Source organism: Setaria italica, chromosome IX (genome assembly GCF_000263155.2).
Source record: "Setaria italica strain Yugu1 chromosome IX, Setaria_italica_v2.0, whole genome shotgun sequence".
Lineage (NCBI taxonomy): Eukaryota > Viridiplantae > Streptophyta > Magnoliopsida > Poales > Poaceae > Setaria > Setaria italica.
In genome coordinates this window covers 152,724-178,510 of record NC_028458.1, presented here as the reverse complement: position 1 = coordinate 178,510, position 25,787 = coordinate 152,724, and the positions used below count along the sequence as shown (strand labels likewise).

The window sequence follows — 25,787 nt, the reverse complement described above, 5'->3', positions numbered from 1 at the left end:
TTAGTAGGATCTCTCTCCGTTGATGAACACTCATCAGTAAATAAAGAAAAGTAATCTGGGTTGTATCACAATAGCTCCAGGCATGTATCATAAATCAGATTCCCTTATCCTTAACCTGCGGCCTTGTATTAAGAATGGAATTTGGCTATTTCCTGCTAAAAAATGCAACGAGGTGGTGGTGATGGTGGGGGAGAAATTAAAATCTAGGAACGAGTAGTATGATGAACGATTAGATGCAAATCATCAGGCAAACGGAACGCCCGGGGAATCAGTGATTATTTGGAAACTGCATTTTTTATTTCATTTGGATTTGGAAACGGAACGCCTGGGAAATCAGTGATTATTAATTACTACTAGTCGCAGAGAGAGAGGCAGGCGATGCCGTCGGCGAAACTCTTTTGGAACCGCTCCATGGCACCGTCGGCCGCCGGCAGAGAGACGCCCACCTCGACGCCGCCGCCGACGCGTGCCTCGGCGATCGGCATGGCGCCGCTCTTGGCCGCCGACACCATCTCCACCTTGGCCGGCCGGCCCAAGCCAAAGTCGACGTCGTAGAGTCGGAACCTGGGCGAGCCGGCCACGGACAGGAGGGACCCGCTGGCCACGGCCTGTTTGACTCGGTCCACGCAGGCGTGCCACGTGTCCTGCGCCCCCTCGCGCACCTCCTCCTCCAACGCCGCCGCCACCGCCGCGCAGGCCGCCAGCAGGCCGGCAATGCCCGCGGCCGCCACTTCCTCCTCCGGCGCGGCGGCGATGGCCGGGCAGAGGCAGTTGCCAAAGTAGGTGGCTGGGACGGCCGACTTCATCAGCCGAGCGCGATGATCCACGGAGAAGAGGAAGTAGCTGGTGGTTTTGCTGCCACTGCCGCTGCGGCTTCGGCAGTAGCAGGACCAGATGAAGGCGTAGGTGGCGAGCATGGACGAGCACCGTGGCGGCGTGATGCCGCGTCGCGCCGCCTCGCTGGCGACGACGCCCTTGATGCTCTCCTGCAGGCTCCGGGGCAGCGTGAACGTTGCCAGGAGCCTGTCCTCGAAGGAGCTGGGCGGCTTGCTGACGAACTCGAAGGCGTCGTCGGAGATGATCGGCGGCAGGCTTTTGAGGTAGATGTCGTAGAGGCCCCTGGAGTCCGGGATGCGGTCGACGATGACCGGGGGCGGCGGCGGTGGCGCTCCGGCGCGCGCCGCTGCGGCCCAGGTGTGGAGGAAGTGCGTGGAGCTGGCGCCGTCGCAGGCGGAGTGGTGGACGGTGACGCCAAGGGCGAGGCTCCGGCGGCGGAGCAAGAGAGTGGCCTGCACGGCGAGCACGGCGCGGCCCTTGGGCAGCTGCGGCACGAGCGGGGCCAACCTCCTCACGCTGACGGGGTCGTCGTAGGAGACGAGGTCATCCATGTCCAGGTCGTATTCGGCAGTGGTGAAGGGGACGGCGTCGCCCGGGCGGTACACGAGCTCGTGGCGGCTCGCCACCGGGAGGACGATGTGCCCGGCCAGCGGGTAGAAGACGCGGAGAGCCTGGGACAGAGAGTCCTTGAAGGCGGCGAGGATGGTGTCGACGTTGGCCGCCTCCGGGGAGGAGAGGCGGTAGAAGAAGACGCGCTCGACGGGGGGGAGGTGGAGCCACTTGACGTCAAAGAAGGTTAGCGGGAGGGAGAGCGGCGGCAGTGCGGGACCAGCGGGCGTCACCAGGGTGGTGTCCACCACGCGGAGGCGGAGGCGGCTGCTGCTGCCGCCGGCGGCATCATCATCAGGCGCCGCCGCCATTGTTCGTAAGGATCGATGATGGGTAGCTGCTGCTACATGCAGTCTATGGAGTATTCCATATATATATTGGGATCATGTTGATGAAATTAGGTAGTAGCTACCCAACCCGCCCGCACGTGCTGCGGTTAGCTTGGTCCTGCTGTTTGACTATTTGTTGCATTCCCTTCCCTTGATGGTCACCCATCCATCGTAATCCCAATTGGAGGTCGTCTACTCCGGCGGGCATTTTCAACTGTTGTTGACAGGTTAGGAGGGAGGTGATTCATTAGTGGATTCGTAGCACGATCGTGCCCATGTGTTGCTACGGATGGTACATCTCAAAATACCAAGTACAATTAATGATAAGACTTTTGAAGATCAAGAAATAAATACACTTGGATTGTTCAAAAAGACATGAAGAGTGCTAGAATTGCTTTTGTTATATTTAAGTAGCTGTTTTCCTAAGCACATCTGAATTTGAAATGAATTCCAGCATGTTGTAATAGAAAAACTAATCCATCTAAAAAACTTTGCTTTCTGAACTTATCATCGAGACAAGTGCAGGATACAGGACGAGTCTGACAAGGTCCAAAAGAATAAGGTTAGCTAGAGACTTTTGGAGCATGATTGCAATACCAAATCAAAATCATACTATTGATCGGAGGGCCGTAATCCATTGGAGGGACGACCACGGGGAGGGTCACGAGCGAGGCCGTAACTATAAATCATGTAATCTAACAAGATTATAATATTTCTAATACCTAGTAGGCCGTACAGATGGATTTAAAATGTCTGGAGCCAACATTTTAGTGCAGGGTACCCCAACTGAATCAGACAGGATCTTCAAATCCTCATTCACAGTTAAAAGCGTCCTAGAGTTCAATAGTATCCAACATTGTCTAGTATGGTGAACTTCGAACCAAGGCATGCATACAAAACAGTAACATGCCCTCCAAGTGCCATCCTAGAAAGACCAAAAAGAAAAAAAATGAAGTAGTGGTTCAGGGTGTTAGAGATAGTCACTTACGGGGAAAGAAGAAATCTATCAGAATGTTATGGAGAAAGGGCCAACAAGTCCTTGAAAAGTGAACCCGACCCTGAAGGATTCTTACCTGATCAACACAACAAAATTAATTTTTCAAGATAAAAGGGGTCCATTAGACTAAAAATTTTTGAAAACAAATAAAAAAAAGCTGCACCACGCTCGTCGGCCGCCGCCCCGCTCCGACCGACCGCGCACTGCTCCCTCACGCAACCATCTTTTTATGTCTTAGCCCTAATAACCTAGGGGCATCCAGTAGCCTTGCAAAAGCCCCTGAATCTGGACTTGTCAGACTTCTTAGTGCCTAACTCAAATTCATTGACAATGGCATGCTACCTAATTTCTACTTTGCTAGTCTGAAATCAACCATAGAAGGATAGCTTGTGCTAACATACATTTCTGGATTATCCATATCTGAATCCATAACAGGTTCAGTAGGATCACTATCATCCACACTACAGCCTACATCTGTCATGTCCTGTTGCGTTTCTTCTGGAGTGACTGAAATGGGATATTCTGTTCTTGCTGCTTGTTCTGCTCTCTCATCTGCATCTTTGAAACCCATAGCCTCAAGCACTCTTTCCTCATCAACCAGGCTCAGGGAGAATCAGAGAGTCCCAATCAAGAATCTTGGTTACCGAAACTTCCTGAACTGTCTGATCTGCCCCTGCATTAGAACTAAATGTCTCTCCTACGCTTTCAGCAAAAGTAGGTACAGGTTGTGCTTGGCTGGTGACACCAGAACGGGCCATAGATCCACCTCTAGTTTCCCAAGCTTGTTACTCTTCATCCTATCGATAGCCCTTTTCAACTACTTCCACTACAACATTAGCCAACCTATCATGAAATCTGGACCTAATCATCTTCTCAAAGTGCTCATTCCTTCTGATCTTCCATTCAGCACCACCGTCAGTATCAACTACCCACACAGCAAGTGTCTGAGAAGGACCCCAAATAATCTTACCTACCATGTCAGTAACAAATGAATTAAGATTGTACCCACTGCATCTATCAATCCACAGATCATGCCATTGCTCACCCATATCTAAACTCCAGAGTACTCCAGAATTGCCTTAAATTTTTCAAATTTAACCACTATTCTAAAAGCATTGCCAGGATCAATCCTGACATAATCATAAATAATAAAACAATTTTGAAGTTAGAAATGCCTAACCCCATAGACATGCATATGCGGTGCAATGAGTTCAACTGAGCTTACCATGGAGGGCAATCACTAGGCTCCATGTTTAAGAACAACAAGAACCAAGCATCTACTTGAACACCAGCCTACAACAGTGAAAGAATGCAAATTAGGGGAGCCCAAGGCAATCCAGAACCATTCTTGGAGGAAGCATGGAGCACTTACCTTTGATCTGACACGGGCGCCGCCGTCATAGTCGCCGCCGCTACCTCGGGGTCCAGCTAGGGTTCGAGAGGGGGTGGGGAAGGGAATGGTTGGCCTGGCTCGGGTCGGGACGCGTTGCGGGGATAGAAGGATGAGGCCAGGGGCACGGGAGTCATTTCGCGTCGCTATTCCAGCGTGGATGGGTGATTTGGCATGCCACGTCGGACAAAATGGCAAATGTGTTGGTAAAACTTCTCTCCGGTGGCAAATATGTAGGTGCCATTCTAAAAGTTAGTTATTCGCACACGTGTCGTGTTCCGAAATGGCAATGCAGGGACAAATTACAAAATGGCAATGCAGGGACAAATTACTTAAATGAGATTTTATTAGCTTTACAAGTATGCTTCTGCATCCACTAATTCGCACACGTGTCGTGTTCCGAAAACCACCACCCCTAGCATTTTTTTTGAAATTAAATAATGACTAGCCTACCGTACCAATACGTACGGAAAAGTTAGTTTAATTTTTTGTAGCTCGTGCCCTGAAAATTGAAATGGCACGACTCTTCTTGCTTTTTTTTTTCTGATGATGAGGAGCTAGCTCCTTGCTTGACTCCTCCTGGTACGCGTGACCTTGCAGGATTCAGAGTACCTTGGGCCACTACAACGACAAGGGCCTCCACGGCCCATCTGCGCTTCAGCCTGCTGCTGCCTGCTGTCTCTCATAGTCAGTCTGCCATGATCCATGTAATGTATATCTTGCTCCCCCGCAAAAAAAAAAATGTAATGTATCTTGCTAGTATTTCGAGCTAAGCAGCTACTACAACAACACCTAATCATCATCATCACCATCAAGTGAATAATGAAGAATGAATAAGCAACTAATAATTACAAGGAGGGAAGCAATGCAAGCAAGATCAGAAACAAAGCCAGCAGATTCCAAAGCTAGCTAGTGGCTACATGCATCTACCTACTATCTGATACTGTAATAATATAATCTACACCACCTAATAATTAAGGCCATTTCCTTTTCAATTTCTTTCCTTCTAGAAAAGTTAACTACCTATGTATGTATGCTTTGTAGGGAGGCCTTCCTTCATTCTCAGCTTCTCAAGAACTGGAAAGCCGCGTTCTCAAGGAGTTGTTGCGGTGGGCTCACGTTCTGAAATTCCTTGGCGTCCATAGAGCTTGCGATCTCCTCCAGCGATAGAGGCATGCTGTACATACCCAAATTAATGATCAACTAAGTACTAATACCCAAAAAGAAAAAGAATAATACCTTATTTCCTCATCTAGTAAGAATGTACTAGAGTCCGGCGGAGCGCCCTGCTGGCCACTTCCCTCGTTCACCACTTTTCTCATCTCATCAAGGACCTCCTCAGATACACTCTCCGTATTGTATTTGTCATCCCAGTACTGCGTGCATATTTTGTAAATCTGCTGAACACTCAATACCTGCATCAACGCAATGCAAATATATGATTAAGCACACCATTTTTCCCCTAGCCAGTATGCGTTCAATTTCTGTGTGTTGGAGGCTTACTGGGCACAGATCATTGATGATCTCATCATATGAGATCCTGAACTTTTTGAAAATGACCTGCGTGCGAGCCAACAGAAAAAAAGGTATAGTAATTATCTCCATGATAAGGCATATAAATAAAAACAAAAGCTGTGTGGCCGAAGCTACATACCAAGAAACCAACAGCTTGGCATATGTGCTTAAGTTCATCCCATGCAGATCCTGCATACTGTTAGTGCTTGCGAGTTAGTGAAAAAGAAAAATAAATGGGAGATAATAATACTGCAACTGCACTATCATTTTAATGCCTTTAATTTGTAACGAAACACTATTCTGCCTTTATTATGAAAAACCAAAGTATCTAAAAACCTAGCAAGTACTACTACAAAATAAAAACTGTTTATGTTGGCTTGTAAACATTTCACGAAGTACATGACAGGAAGAAAAAGACAGGGGTCCATTTGCTCCACCTTTAGAATTTCAAGGCATAGAATTTCATTTACCTCTGGCTTGGCCTGTGTGCACCATGACTCGAGTTCATCCAGCCCTTGTTTCACATATTCCCCATTGCTAAAAGAACAGCACTCTCGCCGCACGAGAAGACTAGAACGTAGTTACAGGAGAAGAAAACATTAGTGCTGGAAACAGAAAAACTATGCCAGGCTGAATTATAGATCCACAAACCCTACCTATTCAAGAGTTGAGCGTTAATAAACGAGAAGATCTGTGTAAAGATCTTCCGTGCAAAAATTGTCGGTACCTAGAATTTCAGCATAATGATTAGAAGTCAGAACACCATGTAACCTAATGCAATGCAAGTAACACAGATAAAACTTACACAATTTTCTTGCAAAACTTTCAAGAGGTCATTCAAATGGTTGACTATCATCTGCCAATAGCTACCTTGATCTGTAATCAAACCCGCTTTTGCACTTCTTGGTGCCTTGAGAATCAATAAGGATATATATAAGAATTGGGACTAGACTAGCAACAACAAATAATGGCCGGAAATAGAGCACGGGTATAGAAGTAACACACAAGTTAAAAAATGACAGCCTAATCAACAGCTAGCAGAACCTCATAACAGCAAGAAGATATGCATGGTAGAAGGAATATCCTAATGTCTTCACAGATCACTCACGGGGTGTTCAGCATGCCAGTGGTAACGGCAAGTTACTGAATGAACGCTAATAGTGAGAGTTGGTCTAGGTAAGTTAAAATCAGCACTATTCTAATCATGCCACTTCCTTTAGTCACAAGACACTCTGACCAAAATCCGGTCAAACTTTTCACCGTCAATAGCTTTCAAAATATTTAATATGAATATGTAAAAATCATGTTGCCTTGAAAAACACTTTCCATAATATCATACGTCTATTAGATACTATAACTATATTCTCCAAGAAAAATACTGGTCAAAGTTGCACCTTGAAGACCACAAAAGTCAAAAGCATCAATTATTTTTGATCAGATGTAGTACTTGCAATTAGAACTTGGTGAATCTAGATTGCCAATATAGGTTGTGCTTGTTTTGAAAATTGTACTAATCCTGCTGGAACAGTCAAAAATATGAATTGATATTTAACCTGAGGATGACTTTCGATAGATGGGGTAACCTGAATGACTAGTGAGACTACTGATGATATTTCTTTCTTCACATTGTCTCGGATCATTCCATATAAGCCTTCCACAAAAGCTGTTAGTTGCTGCTTGAAAAGGAGAGCAGGATACTTGGCCTCAACTTGGCGCACGAGATCCATATCAACAGTAATATTTGAAGCACGAAATACCTGAGGACCATATTAACACCAAAGGAAAAAATCAAGATAACCTTTTGTAACTATCCCAAAATTTTATCAAATTACTGCAGCTAGATTGGAGTCAGAGAATCCTAATTTGTTTTTATTGTAAATTAACTTAGTATATGTGGTTAAAAAATTATCATATCTTTCTTGTTTTTGAACAATTTAACTCTTTACAATGTTATACTCTATACCCTTGAAAAAAGAAGTGAGAGAAACCAGTGGTTAAAGATGCACCTTGGATACCATGAAAAGTTCAAAACATAAAAAAATATGGATTGGGCGAAGTAATCCCCATGTGTTTTTCAAACTAACAACTGACAGACCTTACATACAGCAATGGGCAGATAAGCATAATCCACAAAATCCTGAATACATGTGGTAACAGCCTGTTATATTCAACACTTTCATACTCGAGCCCAATGGATCGAGCCTAAGAAAGTTACTATTACAACTGCTGCCATATGCCCATAACATAGTAAACAGTACAAACTTCGTCTAAACACGGGATCAATGGTTCCAATGAGCTAAAATGCAAAATATACCATGCAATGACAGATAGTTCCGACATACCATCCTTCCAAGGAATGATGTCTGAGTCTGTGGTCTTTTCATGGGAGTTGTTCCAGATGAGCCAGGAGGTTTGAGGCTCTTCTGTAGTATAATCAATAAAGATGATGAATTTGACAACCAGTATGCAAGATCAGCATTGTTATCTTGTTTCTGAGAAATATATAACATTTTAGGAAGGTAAGTATATTGAGATAAAAGGCAAACGAAGCATTTAGGCTTGGAATACTAGAAAGGAATACCTGCATCGCAGAACCAAAAATCTGAATCAATCGATCAAAAACATTTGTTTTGTCCGTCTCAAAAATTCTCCAATGAAGAAGGCATTTGTATATGGTTATTGCAGCAACTGGCTTTCCTTCACTGAATCCGATATTTTCAACAACACAATTTATCAGTGTGTCAACACTCTCCTGAAAGGAAGGTTAGATGAAACCATAATTTATTTATTTTTCTCTTTTATTAAATGCTTCTAGATATTAAGTATTAGCCAAGTAAATATACACTATGTCTCTCAACGAGGGATCTCCTTCCAAATTCCATAGGAGTGCCGTGAGGTGTCTGGAGAAATTACTATATTAGATTATAAAACGAAAAAAAAGGTGAGCTATAAACACCTATAAGGTTGATGCTCCACCCACCTGTTCATCAGATTGTACGCTTCCGTTAGCCAAATTCTGCAGAGTTGCAAATACAGAGAAGCATGAGAACATCTATAGGACAAACTTCCATAATATTAAGAACCCAACCCCCCCCCCCCCCCCCACACACACGCACGCACACACGCACACAAGATAATGTAAAGGGAGAGAGAGAGTACTGATTTCCGATGCATGTTAAGCAAAGGCATATTATCAGGTCTTGATTTCATAGCCTGCTGCCGAAGAACATGGTTTTCTGCTTCCGTATTAGTCAGCTTTTCTTGAAGGCTAATCATGGCAAAATTTACAACATGTAACGCCTGATAACTTGACTGATAGAATCAACAATTTCATGTAACTTTCATAAGAACCTTTGCATTGTGTTCTTCAGTTCATTTATCTTTGACTCTGCATCTGTGGCTTTATTGAGTAATTCTTCCCTAGCTTTCTCTGTTTCTTCGAACTTCTGCTCTGTTTTCTGAAGTTTTTCCTCAAAAGAGGCCACCAATATCTGGAAATAAAAAGAGGAGCATATCATTAGCTAAATTGAGGCATTACCTGGACAGCACATACACCAACCGTTTAAAATCTGTTATGTTGATACCTTGAGCTTCTCGTTTTCAGAAGTAAGCTCATCGACTCGAGCTGTATCAGCAAGGATCTCTGGTACTGCAGAAGCTTTCTCTGATGCTTCTTTGGCAGCTTCATGTTCCCTTTTCAACAGGTCCTTTGTATCCTTGAGCTGCAATTGCAGTTCCTGCAATTGTAATTGGAGCTTTTTATTTTCTTGTGTCTTGGCTTCTTCCATATCAGCCTGCAAATACCAAAACATGCAAAGCTCAGTGATGATCAATTTATTTTCTTTTATGTAATGTTATCATAGGACTGGTATCTGCTACCCTAGTAGCATTAACAACCTTGCAAATACGAACACCCTCTTCTATTGATTATTACAAGATAGGTTTAATGTACATGACACATTAGAGAAGCTTATCAGGCCCCAGGAGTGAGGTACCAGGTTCTAGAAAGTAGGAAGAATGAACATATGTATTTGCTTAAAAACTCAAATGCAGGTTTGAGATGCTATCTTCATTATTAAAATACAGTACTCTTTTTGCAGTGGAGATATCCCACACTAAGAGAAAAACATTGTCCATAGCTCATACGAATATAATAAACTCATCTGATAACAAAGAATGGTTTTATGCCCACCAAAATGTTTACCTGGGATATATTTCTCTTGAGGTCAACTAATAAAAAAGGATGCACTAGACTCCTAGAGATAATGCAGTTAAAATTGCAGTATGATGTCCCTCCCCTAGGAAATTTGTACCAAGTAAAACCAAAGAGATTGTAAATTGAATGATAAAAGATACCCTAATACGTTTCTCCAGCTGCAGTCGCCAAGTAAGCTCCTCGACTTCCTTCTCTAGTTTGCTTTTGGCAGCCTGTAGAGCACCAGTTTCTTTTGCAGCCTGAAAGTAAGAACGAAGTGGCCAGGCAAAAAGAGGTCAAGAAGGGGGACTTGATATTTGAAATAACTATGATTTTGGTAAATCCAATTATATGTTTGTTCTTTTACTCATATAACTGAAATTTGTTGATCTGAGAAACTTCAGTAACCATTGGTGCAGCTAGACACTAAGGGCAAAAGGGACAAATAGGATAAAAAAGAAGTACAGTAATGTTTAAACAAAGGGTCTCTTACCATTTTGAGGTTTCGGAGTTCCCTTCTGGCCACTCTTCTTCTCCAACCACACTGAGCCGTGATTGTGGCCTTCATCATTCTAACATATTGTGAGCGTGCTAAATAACAGCGACAACGACTCTGCAAGGAACACGGGCATAAAAAGGTAGGGTAATTAACAAACATGGATTTATGACTGATTGCAGGTGAAAGAATCACTTGATATAGAGATCAAGTTTGATATAGAGACATTTTTTTTCTTCTTAATATAACAATGTGAATTCTCCTGCGCGTTTGAGAAAGAAAAACATATAGAGATATTTGCATTTTGGAGTCAGATATCATCTGATGCAGATAATGTGTCAAAGATTTTGTTTTATGACCCTAGGGTTTATCTCCTACTCAATTTCTTTAAAGAGAAGTAGTAGCTACCTATGGAACAAAAACCACGTTATTGAAGTACCTGAATAATGACTGCAGCTTTTGTTTGCCGCTTATAGTGGAGTATGATGCGAGCAGCCATACCACGTAGACCGGACTGGATTGTAGTTGATGCAGAATAGATATCTACATAGTATTTCCTTGAATGGTGCATACGGTAGCAGGTCTGAATTTTCAATGAAGCTGCTTCCTTACGAAGGTTTTCATAACACCTTCTTGCAATTGTTCCTTTGGAAACACAGTGTAGAAGTCACTCTCACTACTGAAAGCATGTTTCCTAGGAAACAACGAATAGGAGAATGGAAGTTCTCATTTCAATTTTTAAACAAGAATATATACCCCTACATACTGCCTGGAGTTGTGTAGCACATAGTTGAAGCTGGATGTATTTTTTCCGAGCCAGAAATGACCGAACTTTGCTTTGTATTTTTTTAGCTGAATGTCCCAAAACTTCAGTTCTTAAAGCATCTAACTCTGCCATTTGACCAGCACGAAGAAATACTTTTGTTTTTCCTATCTGTGCATTTGAAATCAGAAAGTGAGGCGCATAAAACAAGTAATGCAATGGCATATTAATTTTTTGACATTATGACTTTGCGGTTGCCATTTGGGTTCTGAAATTCTGTTTGGGATTATTATGTGTTAAGGAATGCCTGTAAATAAACAATTTATGGGGGAATACACCGCCATCTGTTGAATGTTAACTTCTCATGAAAGGTTCTTGAAAGGTTCAAGAGCTGGAACAAATTAATAATATCAAACAACTACTACTTGTTCTAATTGTTACCTGATAGCCTGTAAGATTGGCTTTGTCAAGAAGCATCTTCGCAGCAGTAATTTCATTGTGGCTGCCAAGGAAACACAAAAAGATATGCAACGCATTGAAAAAAAAAACTTAATCAGTTAAGTAAATCACAAATTTACCTTCGACCCAGAACTTTGGGTTGCAGAATACCAAATCGATTAACAAATTCATAAAATGTTCTCCTAGTTGGGTATCCCAAACAGCTTATCCTTATTGCCTCTAAAACTCCCTGTAAAAAAAGAACGATAAATCTCACAATTCAAATGAACAACTCTTTCTTTCTAGGGTTTAGGATGTGTGGAGTGACACTTATTCGTATTATTTCTTTCTTTTTTTCTGATTCTAACGTAAATTTAGCAATCCCTTGATAATAGAATTGAATCATGACATCTTTGTATATTATACTCGTAGGCTTCATTGCTTAATATATTAATAACAAACTTAAAATAAACCAGTGAATTGTAACATTTTCCTGCCTTTTGGAGGATTAAAGCAAAAAAAAGTTGACTTAGGAACAACATATAAAGTTTTTTATGTAATAAATAGGTATCCTGGTACAAATTTGAAATCCAGTAACCATCTCTTTCTTATGTAAACCAATTGACACATAAAGAATTACAAGATGTTTCAGCTGGTCCTGTGTCACATGAAGATGCATTTTCAATTAATAAATAAAATGGTCCATTCTGTTATCCATAGAAATATTAAACATAGTACCAACAGTGTCTCTAGACATCTTTTCAGTCAAAATGTTGCATGTTTAATGAATATACAAAGAAAGCACAACTTACCCCACAACGAAGCTGCTGGAGAACATTAATGTTCTCAAATATTGCTGGCTTGAGAACATTGTTTGGTTTTACGCACCGGATATAGTGTGGTTCTGTTGCACTCAGAGTTTCTAGCAGAGACTGTAATTGTTGCTGCAATATCATACAAAAAATAAGAGTCAATACAAAAAAAATAGATGGAGTAATGAAAGAATTTCTTTTTACCTTGAAACTTGAGCCGATTGAAGTAAACTTTGTTGATTTTGTTGATTCTTCACAGGGTGGAAAAAGACTTGAAACAAATGAACATTTTGAGGCATTTAACAAGACTTGATGTTCATTCACAGCATAATCGATGTTTTTATCTAAAAAATGGTCCGTTTGATAAGTGACCTGCAAAATAAAGAGGTATACAATTCGTTGCAACACTTTAACTTTGTAAATAATCAGTATGAGTGAAGCACCAACAAAATAGCCAGCACAATGAACCAGTGACTCTCTTGAATCAAATACCAAATTGATGGATACTGTATTCTATCTTTATAAGAATTGTGGTATGAGAAAATACGGGTAGCATGCTTTAGAGTTATGAAGACCAAAGTATATTTTAAGGTAAGTTGTTCCTGCAACACACACATATGCAGTTATGCACAAATGTTGACTCAGTTGAAGCCATGTCCATGTTGATCCTTCTGGTACATGCCCCAACGCCCAAGCTGAGTTATTTATTCTGATACTAATTTAAGCAAGACCTATTTGTCGATTAGTAGGCCACATTGAATCTTTTAAAAATGATAGCCTTTTAATGATATGTTTTTTCCCCTCAAACCGGCAAGAGAGCTTAGTTTTTATTTTGGATAAAGCAAGTGTGCTTTGGTTGCATTTTACCCAAACTAGAACAGCCTTGCTGCACCCTCCCCCTCCAACCCTAAATTGAAGTCATCTCTGACTGCATGAAGTCAACTATTTCAACTATGATCAATAACGTCTATGCGTGAACGGGCCTCTACCTGAGTTGGATAGGTGGCTTCAGTAGCACTCCTCAGGTCCTGGTTCGACTCCTTGTGGGAGCAAATTTCAAGCTAGGGTTAAAAAAAATCCCCTCGTGTGTCCCACGCCAAAGCACAGGTCTAAGGTCCAGCCCAGGTCGTTGCTTATCTCACACGGACTATGGTGCCGCTGTGTAAGGGTAAAGTAGGGGTTCAGGGGTTTTCTCGACCTGCGTGAGAAGGTCTTCTCTTAGCAAATGCCCGGGGGCTGTCTTACCCCCCGTAGGTTGAGATTTTTTTTAATGTCTACGTGAATATTTATATTGGTCATACAAAATGTTAGAAGTAGATTTGTATTAATAAACTTATGAGGTATTACAAATATTTTGCTATAGAAATTACTTTTCAAAGATGTCTATAGAGATCATGTCAATTTCAAAAACTGGCACTTGATTAGAGGAAGTATTATATACCACAACAAGTCCCATATATGGCATACAAACAATGATGATTTTGAGTGTAGACAGACTACATAATAACTAGAGTCAAAATAAATCCCTCCAAACAACCTTAATATTCAAATGTACATCAAGGAAATGTTACCTACATTGCCAGCATAGTGGTGAATAGTGAAGTCGGACCGTGAAAATTTTGGTTTACTGAAGTGAGGGTTGTCTTTAAATTTTTGGTATAGCTTCTCAGCAAATGTCTCGTGGGTTGAATTTCGCAGCATGCTGGAGCATACAAGAAAGAAATTGTTAGAAAGACCTTGGATTCTGGCGAAATAAAAGGATACACATATACGTGTAAAATTTATTTGCACATACCATGTCTCATCCAAAAGCGCAATTATTCCCCCAGGTTTCTACATGAAATAAATCAGAAAAAGAAATAAGGTTTCACAGCACGAGCAAATCCATAATGGACCAAGCATCACAATAGAATCTATAGCTAAACAGTTCATAGATGTTAAGAATGCACGAACAAAAATCAAGTAAGCAGCAGGCACACAAACATGTCATGTGAGAATAAATTTCTGCTTCAGTATACATATGGAGAAAAAAGGAGGCAAGAAATAAGATGGACAGCTAAACTAAAATGCATATATGACATGTAGAAAATTTGTGATGGATATTATTAGCATCACAGTGTACAAGCTTGTATAAAGATTTACTAGCTAATCACTGATGCTGGAAGACAGAACTGATCCTCTTTGTGATGGTAAATGACCCTAAAACAGGAATGTGGATGCAAGAGATTGCTTAATGTAGTTGGCAGTTAGCTCAGATTTTAAGTGTAGACTATCCTGCTTAATAAATGCCGTCACTTTTTAGTATATGCCTATTGGTTAGACGACAATGCATCAAGAATCCAAATTCTTCACCTTCTCAATTAGATCTAGAATTTCTTGGTTATCCACAAACTGGATGTAACTCCAGTCAATTTCTTCTTTCGTGTATTCTTCCTGCTCCATCTTAAAAACATGCTGTTCATGGGACATATGATGGTTAGAAAGGACTCAGGCTAATATAGTTAAATAACCTAAATCAAACAAGATTAAGAGTTATCAGCATAGGGTATTTTCTTTCTGTAACCTGATTAAAGTGTTGTTGGAGCTTCTCATTAGTCAGATTGATACAAAATTGCTCAAAGCTGCAGAACATCAAAATGTCAACATATAAGAACTACCATTCTTTTAAATGTGACATAAGCAGATGATTATTCATGCAGTAGTTACTAACTCTCATCCAATTCTAGAGCAAATCATATAGTTTTGCTATTTGTTATAGACTTGGGGGGAGGGGGGGTGGCTACCGCCCCTTCCCATCTCGAAACAGAGGATGAAACCTTTTTATTGACTCCACAGAAGGAGACGGTATTCATAAAAGAACAGGAGATGGTGACATCTGGAATTAAGTAACGTTGTGCTCCCTATTATATATAGTTCTTTTCATTAGCTGTAGTTGTGCATTACATATATATAAATGATCCAGATCAGCAGGTATGAAGGATTTTAAATTCATATGCAATGCTTTGCCTTGAAAGAGGGGTTTACCCAAAATAGTATTGCATTTGTTGATTTTGTGATAACTCTTGTTTATGGAACTCTAGATCCAGGTTGATTTTGTGATAATTCTTGATTTTTCCCAGGGAATTTTGTTGGTTTTCACGTCTATACTTGAGCCATGCAAGATGAGCAGAGCTTGTGCCCAAAGCTTAAGTGCTTAGGTGTATCATACATGAATGGTAAACTCAATCTAAACTTATATATGTGACTTCTATAAGTATGTGAACATAAGTGGCAGATTAAATGCAAAGGCATACCAGTTAAGCACCTGTTTGTCAAGAAACTCTCGAAACCATAAATGTCCAGGACACCAATCAAAATCTTTGAATCAGGATCTTGACCAATTGAACTATTGATTTTATTTACAAGCCTGAAAAGGTCAAAGATGCGATTATTTTAATTGTTACTATTCCTACTCCAGTTATAGTACAATACAGAGCAGTATATGAGAAACATTTCAAAATGATGCTTTTTTTCAAACATACCAATCAAACAAACGTGAGTAAACTATCCTAGCCAATGCATCTCTACTCAGAGCTGCAGCTCGTGGGTCCAAATTTTTAGTAATACTCTCCCCACGTGTTGCCATAACACGCTTACACAAAGATTCCTCAAGACCTTTTTCATCGCACCTGCAGAGTGCCAAAATATATGCATATAAGGAACACAAAAGGAATTTAAGGTAAATTTCCTAAACAAAAGTGCTACAAAAATACTGTACATGAAGAGCTCAGCTGCTGTCTTAAGATGGAATTGGGATTTCTCATCTTTGGGTACTGAAGAATCTGCTTCACTTCCTTCTGCAAATTCCACGTTGCCCAAATGAAGAATAGCGGCCACAACTCTAAATATTGCATCCTGCAGGACAGAAATTTGCATGTAGAAGATTGTTCCTCTGCTAGTGATGTCCTAAATAGATAGCTTACAAAACCTTAGTTTTACCTGTTCATCAGAACTGATACCCACAATACCCATAGCTCGTCGGGTTTCCATGTATTCTTTGGAGTCATCCATCCCATCAAGCGCAATACAATTAGACTGGTTTAGATAGTGAAATGATTTGGCATCTCCCAATTTATATTTCTTGCAATCCTGATAGACATATTCAAAACTACATATAATGATATGGACAAATAGATTTACATATATTATCAAGAGGGAAAATAAACTTATGAAGGAACATTCAGTTGAGAAAAGGTGTGCCAGAGGTTACAGAAAAAATGATGATATTAACAATTTAGATTTTCTTAACATTATCTCTGCAGCTACCTACCTGTGGATTTCCAGCAGAAAAATGATCTTTTTATTGCAAAAAAACAACTAATCTTTTAATATGGCAAATCAAGTAGATATATGTGCTTCCCATGAATGTGTCACGCATTCTCTCTTTCTTGAATTGGTTTGAGATTACTTTTACAGTTCCTTAACACTTTTACAATGCGGAATAGTATCAGCTACCAGACTGTCACTGCAATACTGTTTTAGAAGTCTAACTAGACAAACTTAGTAGTATGAAAAATGGTATTACAAGATTTCATAGAAGCAGTTATAGATGACATGGTCTTACTTCTGGTGGTGCAGCACATAGCATGTAAAAGCAGTGGTAGTTTCTTTCTGGATCAGATATTTGACACACACGTGATCTTTCTAGAAGATAGGTTCTTATAGCAGCTCCTGATATCTTTCCGTTCTCATCAAACTGAATCTCAACAAATTTTCCAAAACGACTGTCAAAAAAATAATAGATAAGTTTTAAAACCAAATCAGGAAGTTCCATAAGTAGTTTCACAACCACCCAAAATGTGAAGGAGCATCGATCCAGCACATCAAGTCCATTACCTTGAATTATTGTTCCTGACAGTTTTTGCATTGCCAAATGCCTCAAGAACTGGGTTAGACTGTCAAAAAAGTAGGCGAATTAGAAGATAACTTGTAATCCTAAGAAGATAACTTGTTTGATAATTCTGTAATAAATATTCTTTAAAAAGGAGGTGCATGAGTTGACAGCCAATCAAAATGATTTCATTCCAACCCAGACACGTCATCTTAATTTCCTTGTTCTTAGGTAAACTGTAGTACTTGTGCTAGCAGCAAAAAGAAAGAATCCCAACATAGAAAGTGCCTGTGAAAAACACACCTCCAGGATCTGCTGTTGCACTGACCTTCCTTCAGCTTGAGCTTTACCACCCATAAAAGCAAGATATTGCATAAGCATTTTAGTGCTTTCAGTCTTGCCAGCTCCACTCTCTCCGCTCACCAATATTGCTTGGCTTATACGATCATTGATCATAAGTCTGGATAGAGGAAATGTAGGGCACATCACAAGGGATTCAAACGTGAGAATGTGACATGCCTAACGATTCATGCAAGAGGAAAACTCACCTATATGAACGGTCAGCGATAGCAAATGGATGGGGGCTCAGCTCACCAAATTCTGCTCCTTTGTAAATTCCCATCATATGGTTGTTGTATAGATGAGGAAGTCTTTGAAATGGATTAACAGCTATCAAGATATTCCCAGTATAAGTCTGGAAGAACAATTCAATCCATTAGAGAATCTGCAAAAGCATGAATAAGGTCGCAAAACTGCAAACTCCTACCAAATATGAACTCCAACAGAACCTAAAATCGTGTTTCAGTGCTGGAGGAGACCATTGTTTAAAGAAAAATGACTAAGCCGTATGTTTGTTCAAAATAAAAAGGTACTCCCTTCGTTCCAAATTGTAGGTCGTTTTGACTTTTCTAGGTTCATAGATGTTTGTATGCATCTAGACATACACTATATTTAGGTGCATAGCAAAATCTATCCACCTAAAAAAGCTAAAACGACCTACAATTTGGGACGGAGGGAGTAGGAAATTAAGATCTGCATGTAGTATTTAGCATAGTATTTATTAAGGGGTGAATTAGATAAGACCTGACAGGTAAACCCCTGGCAAGGGAAAAATGAGCACAACAGAGTGAAACAATGTAGGAAGTATAAGACGGGCATCTGCTCTCGAGAGGAAACAATAGTTAACGAAAGTATCTAAACATCATATCATCTGTTGTTCAAAATAAGCATAACATGATCAAATGTGACGATAAGAATGGGACATCATAGAGGTGCAAATTAGATGCTTCTGTTGCATTAGCGATGATGTGTTGAGAGACACAACTTACGTATATTTCATTTAGTCCATATCTAGACTTCAGGTTCTGAAGCACTCCTGGTTCATGTAAATATGCTAGCCTTGTCATATCCTCCACACCACCGCGTGGAGACTCTGTATCCTTGGGATAGGCACTTGAAACATTAGCAGTCACCTATAGGAGGATTGTGCCATCAAATTAAACACACTGGTTATTTAGAGTATTGCATAAACGAATAAAACGACAGACGTCGTTTAATGAGAAAATTATGGAGCATCGCAAACAAGACAGATAATTACCTTCTTTCCAGAGGTGCAGTTTATGACAAGTTCATCCCCATTGATCTCTTCCACTAAGCCATCCATCCAGGCCTCGTCTGGGTCCTCAACCCAGACATGAGAGCCCACGACAAAGCGGCTTTTGGACGCCTGCAATGGAACAGACATCAAACACCTTCATTGCCCGATCACTCGATTTCGATGGAAATGTCCCAAGAGGCTGCGATAACAAAAACTGACAACAACGGGTGCAGGAGAAGAGAAGAACGAGCGAGCATTGCATTTGGCCATTTCAGCGAACATTTGAAGGGGGTGAGGCTCGATCATGAGGCAATGCAGCAGGAAAAATGGATTGGAAAAAAAAAAGAAAGAGATTTAATTTGATCTAGCTAGAGCAAAAGGGAAAGAGTCAATACCATTGCGACGGAAGAATCAGATGGAGATCGGCAACATCAAGCCCGCGATGGGATGCAGCGGCAGCAGCACCGCCGGGGTCGCGAGACGGAGGAGGGGATCAAACTGGTAGAATCACTGGCCCGAGCATTTCCCAGGGGATCGTCGTCGCGAGCGCTGGTTGCGTTTGTTTGCATGTCCCTTTACTATTTTTAGCAGCGACGCTGGAGAGGATCGGAGGCACAAGCCAAGAGAGCGTCTCATCTTGTCCATACATAATAACTAGCAAGATTGGCGCGTTACGCCGCACATGTGGAGGATGAGCTCCAGCATAATTGGTGATGAAAAGATAAAATGTACATAAGGATGTTCTCTGATGTAGGGTATACGGGTACTCAGGCAGAGAATTGAACTCAACAAAAGTTAGGATGGATGGTTGTTCTACGTGACACTGTGACATTGGTGGCGCATAGAAAGGCATCCTTAGGAGCGTTAAAAAACTTGTACCTGGTGGAGAAGATGGCACTGTCGTGGTTGATGACGGCATCCAAGTGCTCATCATTGACCTCGCAGCGGTCATCATACGCGGGCGCAGAGCACCGTGCGTGTTCACATATGCCTCCAGGATGGCCCCAACAATAGGGCAGGGGGACAAAAAGAGGATGTTGCTTGTGTTGGAAACTAAGGAAGCGGTCGTGACGCGGACCGGACACAAATTGGGGATGGGGAACACCACGACGGGAGGGATAAAGGGACGGGCGTTAGGAGTGAATAGCTTAGGGGAGATCGAGTTTGTTGAGTTGCAACAACGACGGGTTCAGTGCGGGCAGCAATGGATAAAAGGAGGAGGCTAGTGCGGGTGACAGCGGCGGCGATGGTGCATGCGAGCATCGGGGGTGAGATCCGTAGGCGGAGATGGAAGGGGGCGGCGAGCAAGAGCGCGCCGAAACAATCGCAAGGTAAGGACGATGCTTGGAATCCTCCGCGTAGGATGAATGCGACCGGCAAGGTCGAGGCCACGCCTCCTAAGCAAGCGCTGAGTTGGGGGTTTACTGCCTATGGAACACAACTTAAATTAGCGACATGCAGTGTATACGCAACAGGGTATCATTGTTGAAAACAGTAAATTTTTTAGCACGCGCACACAGTAACCCAATGCCTTCAGAGGTCGGTGATCCTTGAGCGATGTATCTGTGGCTATCAGTTGATGGTCAGATCACACGAAACAGGAGTGGGACGACGCCAGGCACCCGCGAGGCACATGAACACTTGTGGGAACGGTACTGAGGTTCTCGTGGACCTACTTTTCCCACGTGCTATGGATTAAACTATTATGGGCTGCAACAGTAGGGATGAATTCGAAATAATGAGCAAGCACGGACAACGCAGGACCAACCCAGACCATGAAGGTGACCAAAGAAGTAGTTGTCTGAAGGTCGAGCATCCGTCACCCACGCGTGGATGGACACGTGGCAAGAGGAAAAAAATATACACGCGGCAAGAGGAAAAAAAATCCTTACAGCAATACGAGTAAAATGCACCGACGGTACCTGAACTTAACCGCGTGTATTAACCTGGATCATGAACTTCCTAAATGCACATTGAAATTTCCCTAAACTTGTTTTTATTTTAAGGAACAAATCCCTAGTCCAAATCTCCACGACCCCGCGTTAAACTGCATACGTGGCACGCTGACCGTACGTTGACGTGCCTTCTACCTCCCTCTCTCTCTCCGTCGTCTCCTCTCCACGTGGCCGCTGCTGCCGCCGACTGCCCGCGCCGAGCCGCCGCCGTATGCTCCGCTCCTCCCACGCAGGGCCCCGTCGCCGTCCCTCCCGCACAAGGCCGCCGCCGTTCGTTCCACCCGCGCAGGGCGCGGCGGCCGCCGTCGTGCGCCCGTGCCGGGCCGCCGCTCCACCGCGCCCGCTCCGCCACGTGCTGGCGGTGGTGCGCTGACGCCGCCGACGCGCGCTTCAGGCAGTCGAACAGTGTTCCCGGCCCGCTCCCTCTTCTTCTTTCTCCTTTCTCCTAAAAAATGGAGGGGGGCTCCATTGTTTTTGGATGAGTAGGGGCTTGAGGGCCCCTCGCGACCCACCGCTGGTCTGGATCCGCCACTGACCGGGACGGAGGGAGTATACGCAACCTCTCAGTATTTTTCTTTCTCCATGACGAACCCCGCGTCACTGGCAGCAGTAGCGCCAATTGTTTGTGTAATTTGCATGGGCCGAGGAGGGTGCGGTAACTGCGCCACGCAAATTGAGAGAGAAGCAACGGGAAGCATCCGTGGCAAGCACTGTAAAAAAGAAGAGCAGCAGCCGGTACGGTGGCAGTGCTGCTGCTAGCTTTACCTTTACGCGCGCCTTTGCTTTTTTCTTTTTATATGCATACGGATCGGAGTAGGCAGAAGATCGGTCGAAGAGAGGCGATCGAGGGAGAGATCGACCTTTACGCGTTGCGCTTCAGCCATGGCTGGCGGTGGCAAGCTAGCAGTAGCAGGGGAGATGCCTGGGAGACGGTGGAAGGAGGAGGAAGGTCCCAGAAGGGAGGCTAGGTGGAGAGGCGGGGCGGCACGTGTCCCACCACCTGTAGGCCGCGGAGCACACGTGTCGTCGATCTCATTCATCAGCTCCGATGCCGATCCACTCCTCTCTATTTATGCTGCTCCACCCCCGCTGGCAACCAGCAGATCATCTTCCTCCTCGCATCGCCATTGCTGATCTGATAGCTGGTTCATCATCAGAACACACCACCAACAAAAGCAACCATGGCCGGCATGGGCCGCGGCATGATCGCTCCGCTTCTGGTTCTGAACCTGATCATGTACGTGGTGGTAATCGGGTTCGCGAGCTGGAACCTGAACCACTTCATCAACGGGGAGACCAACTACCCCGGCGTTGCCGGCAACGGCGCCACCTTCTACTTCCTGGTGTTCGCCATCCTTGCCGGGGTGGTGGGCGCCGCCTCCAAGCTGGCCGGCATCCACCACGTGCGCTCCTGGCGCGGGGACAGCCTGGCCACCAGCGCCGCCTCCGCCCTCATCGCCTGGGCCATCACCGCCCTCGCCTTCGGCCTCGCCTGCAAGGAGATCCACATCGGCGGCCACCGCGGGTGGCGCCTCCGGGTGCTCGAGGCCTTCGTCATCATCCTCGCCTTCACCCAGCTGCTCTACGTCCTCGCGCTCCACGCCGGACTCTTCGGCAACCAGTTCCCGGCCCATCATGGATACCCGCCGGCGGCAGATCACTACGCAGCAGACAAGCCCACGGCAAGGGTCTGAATGTATGTATATATGAGTATGGAGGATAAGTATGGAGGATGTGCATCATCATCCTACATAGCTTTGCTCTGTCGTTGTGCATGGTACGTAATAATAATGTAATGCTCCGTCGTCAAGGTTTGTGTGGGTCTGTCTCTGTAATGCTGCTGCTTTATAACGCGAATGCATTTGTATCCCATCCGCTCCCAAGCAAAGCCTGAAGCAATTTTAATGGCTATAGATCATGGAGGCAATACAAGGAGAGTTTATTATACTCACTGATCAAAAGAATAGAGGCTGAACACACCTTGGCAACATAAAGCTTTAACCAAAATATTGGGTTTACAATACAAGATATGTTAAAAAAGGGCTATGAAAACAAAGCAGCAGGTGCATTACCCAGAGTTACTGTACCCGAGCAGCAAGAGGTTTTGGCACTCTCACAACTCCAACCAGTTTGGCTCCAGCATATCATAGAGGGTTGTAGTACTGTACCAGAACTCGAGGAATTACTGGCTGCTTTATCTGTCAGCACCCCTATTGGACACTTTTCTCTAAAGCAAGGGTTGATCAGATATAAAAACAGAATTTGGTTAGCACATAACACAACAGCACAACAGAATGTAATACAAGCTCTTCATGCCAGTTCTGTTGGAGGGCATTCTGGGACACATGCAACATATGTTAAAATTAAGAACCTGTTTGCCTGGCCTGGTCTCAAGAAGATGGTGCAAGCATTTGTCACTCAATGTTCTATCTGTCAACAAGCCAAACTTGCTGCAGCCCCTCCCTGTCCCTGATTATGCCTGGCAAATTGTATCTCTGGACTTCAATGGGTTGCCAACTTCTAAGCACTTTAATTGCATCCTTGTGGTAGTAGATAAGTTTTCTAAATATGCTCGCTTTATTCCATTATCTCATCCATTCACTGCTATGAAAGTTGCCATATTCTACGTGGATAATATGTACAAGTTGCACGGGTCTGATAGGGACAGAGCATTATTTCTAATCTTTACAAGCACTTTTTGGCAAGAGCTATTCAAATTGTCAGGCACTGATCTGAAAATGAGCTCGGCTTATCATCCCTAAGCCGATGGACAGAATGAAACTACACTTGGATAACATTTCCTATGGACAGAATGGAACTACACTTGGACAACATTTCCAGGCGGCTCCAGCTCGGGGACAAGCTTTTGGCAAGAGTTATTCAACATTTCCTATGGACAGAATGAAACTACACTTGGACAACATTTCCTGGCGGCTCCAGCTCGGGGACAAGCTTTTGGCAAGAGCTATTCAAATTATCCGGCACTGATCTACGGCACTGATCTAAAAATGAGCTCAGCTTATCATCCCTAAGCCGCTGGACAGAATAAAACTACACTTATCATCCCTAAGCCGATGGACAGAATAAAACTACACTTGGACAACATTTCCTGGCACTACACTTGGACAACATTTCCCGGCGGCTCCGGCTCGGGGACAAGCCGGGGGGAATTGTGCGGCGGAACCACTCAAATTAACCTGATTAAAATGCACTTAAGTCATCTGCCGTCCGTCGGATTTCATCCGATAAACCACTTACTCAGGATCGAGAAACATTGCTCGTACGAAGGTGAGCGGGTACAGAGATTACAACATTCTCATCACATTAACATAGTTCAACAATTTATTACATCAGAGTTTTTGAAATTCAGACAGAGTTTGCAAGGTTGTAAACAATGAAGAAATAAAACAAACTGAAGCTACACGACGATACACAATACCATGGCGAAGCCGATCATGATATCAATGACCCTGTCCTCGCCGTCTGAGGAGGGATCTCACTCGACTTTCCAACCCGGAGGGAGCTGAGTAGGCCAAGTGACGCTAGCAGCCAAACTATTGATATTATCTAAAAAGTTATGCCACAAGCAAGGCTGAGCAACTAATACTTAGCAAGACTGAACCGGCAGGTGATAGCTACTTCACCAACTCCTAGACATGCAAAGCTTTTTGGCTGTGCGTTTGTTTTTGCCAAAAGCGACTAAAGTTGGTCCTTACTTTCAACATTTTAGCTCAAGTTTTAAGTTCATTAATCAGTCTAAATTAGCAAATGACACTAAGCAAGCATAGTTTCCAAATAATTAAAGATAAGCATCAAGATTAATATCATCATCATGTTTCATCTTTACTCAGTGCGGAATAGCAATCAAGCAGTCCCAAACTGTGAGAGGCAGACGAATCGATTCGAATTTATTAACCATGCATAGCGAACCTAATCCCACAACATCCGCGCATCACGAAGGGTAGCTTCACTTGTCAGCCGTCCCCATCGATCCCTTAGGCACGTGTCAGGTCCAAACTTCCTTTGGTATGCAATGCTCCATAGTTCCGCCCTCTGCCGTACTGTGACCGCACTTGCACCCACATGATGCACCATGGGAACGACGTTCTAAGGACAACAGGAATATAAGCCACGCCCCAGTTCAATCAGGTACGATGCTTCCCCATCCCATACTAGGTACGAGATTATTACTTTCAAACACTTGATCACGAACGCCAACATGTTTCGACCTTAGCAAGTTCATCTAGACAGACGGGGCAAACCACCATATTGGAACCATTCCCGATCCCGTCCGTCATCCTTATGGTTGTAGCTTGAGTAAACAAACAACTCCTGTAACTCGCGAGTGACAGGCAATCACTCGACTTTTACTGAGTCCTAATTTAGCACAGTAACTACTCAACTTCAACAACTAGTGTTCAAATCAAGGTACTAAGTTCATGCATATAAGGTTTCAATCAACTCCTATAAACGTAAATGCATAATCATAAGCATCAACATATTGCATAATTTAAAAATAGGGAAGCATGCACCGGGGCTTACCTTCAGGTTCAGAAAAAGTTAGCGAGTCTTCAGGGTCTTGATCTAGCTCGGGCTCAACTTCCGTGTGATGTAGTTCTGCGACGGGTTCCTCTTCCGGCGCAGGGTGGAGCTCGTAGGTTCCGTCGGCGATATTAGCTTCTACACGACATGCATATGCAGAAAGTTCAAATTCTCCATGCTTTTATATGAAGGATGCAAGACATGAATTTTTATTGAAGTAAAGGTTGCATTTCGACCCCATTCATCTAAACAAGGTTCTAAACTTTCATTATCTTCATGAAGTAAGGTGTTTGTGGTTTAAAACTCGGGGTTGACTTTGATGGTGATTGTGTACACATTTAAGGTTCTTACAACTTAGATCTTCACAAGGAAGGTGGGGGTCACTTTTAGGATTGTTCGGGGTTCATTTGAAAAGTCATTTATTTCTGAATGTTTTGATGTA

At 43.1% G+C, this 25,787-nt stretch overlaps 3 protein-coding genes and 1 long non-coding RNA gene across 4 annotated transcripts; 1 reads left to right on the top strand and 3 right to left on the bottom strand.

Annotated features, from left to right (window-relative positions):
* Positions 1 to 275: 275 nt before the first annotated feature.
* LOC101785926 (anthocyanin 5-aromatic acyltransferase) lies at positions 276 to 1,794 on the bottom strand. The gene has a single exon (XM_012848877.2). The coding sequence runs from the start codon at positions 1,755 to 1,757 to the stop codon at positions 354 to 356; it is 1,404 nt and encodes a 467-aa protein (XP_012704331.1). The 5' UTR covers positions 1,758 to 1,794; the 3' UTR covers positions 276 to 353.
* A 3,125-nt stretch (positions 1,795 to 4,919) lies between these two features.
* Positions 4,920 to 19,410, bottom strand: LOC101785479 (myosin-6). Its single transcript, XM_022823203.1, has 37 exons — positions 19,244 to 19,410; positions 18,849 to 18,977; positions 18,580 to 18,723; positions 17,800 to 17,945; positions 17,555 to 17,711; positions 17,257 to 17,315; positions 16,985 to 17,144; positions 16,360 to 16,509; positions 16,139 to 16,275; positions 15,903 to 16,049; positions 15,686 to 15,787; positions 14,945 to 15,002; positions 14,734 to 14,835; positions 14,177 to 14,214; positions 13,957 to 14,083; positions 12,586 to 12,753; positions 12,382 to 12,513; positions 11,710 to 11,819; positions 11,573 to 11,633; positions 11,125 to 11,302; positions 10,808 to 11,013; positions 10,366 to 10,485; positions 10,034 to 10,132; positions 9,262 to 9,471; positions 9,029 to 9,168; positions 8,837 to 8,945; positions 8,658 to 8,693; positions 8,259 to 8,429; positions 8,020 to 8,169; positions 7,261 to 7,434; positions 6,483 to 6,587; positions 6,334 to 6,404; positions 6,148 to 6,247; positions 5,817 to 5,873; positions 5,666 to 5,722; positions 5,402 to 5,577; positions 4,920 to 5,339 (listed from the first exon to the last, which is right to left on the bottom strand). Exons 1-37 carry the CDS (start codon positions 19,244 to 19,246, stop codon positions 5,225 to 5,227), a joined length of 4,404 nt encoding a protein of 1,467 aa, XP_022678938.1. The 5' UTR covers positions 19,247 to 19,410; the 3' UTR covers positions 4,920 to 5,224.
* Positions 8,659 to 9,159, bottom strand: LOC111255868. The gene is made up of 3 exons (XR_002676009.1): positions 9,029 to 9,159; positions 8,837 to 8,945; positions 8,659 to 8,693 (listed from the first exon to the last, which is right to left on the bottom strand). It is a non-coding gene; the product is annotated as an uncharacterized LOC111255868 (long non-coding RNA).
* A 2,485-nt stretch (positions 19,411 to 21,895) lies between the features above and the next one.
* LOC101784294 lies at positions 21,896 to 22,748 on the top strand. The gene has a single exon (XM_004980896.2). The coding sequence runs from the start codon at positions 21,985 to 21,987 to the stop codon at positions 22,495 to 22,497; it is 513 nt and encodes a 170-aa protein (XP_004980953.1). The 5' UTR covers positions 21,896 to 21,984; the 3' UTR covers positions 22,498 to 22,748.
* The last annotated feature ends 3,039 nt before the right edge of the window (positions 22,749 to 25,787 follow it).

Excerpts from the sequence above, each read along its gene's own strand:
- LOC101785926 (XM_012848877.2), bottom strand. The coding sequence starts at position 1,757 with ATGGCGGCGGCGCCTGATGATGATGCCGCCGGCGGCAGCAGCAGCCGC.
- LOC101785479 (XM_022823203.1), bottom strand. Across the intron at positions 11,303-11,572 it reads CCAATCTTACAGGCTATCAG|ATAGGAAAAACAAAAGTATT; the intron begins GTAACAATTAGA and ends TCAAATGCACAG. Across the intron at positions 5,578-5,665 it reads TCATCAATGATCTGTGCCCA|GTATTGAGTGTTCAGCAGAT; the intron begins GTAAGCCTCCAA and ends GCGTTGATGCAG.
- LOC101784294 (XM_004980896.2), top strand. The coding sequence starts at position 21,985 with ATGGCCGGCATGGGCCGCGGCATGATCGCTCCGCTTCTGGTTCTGAAC.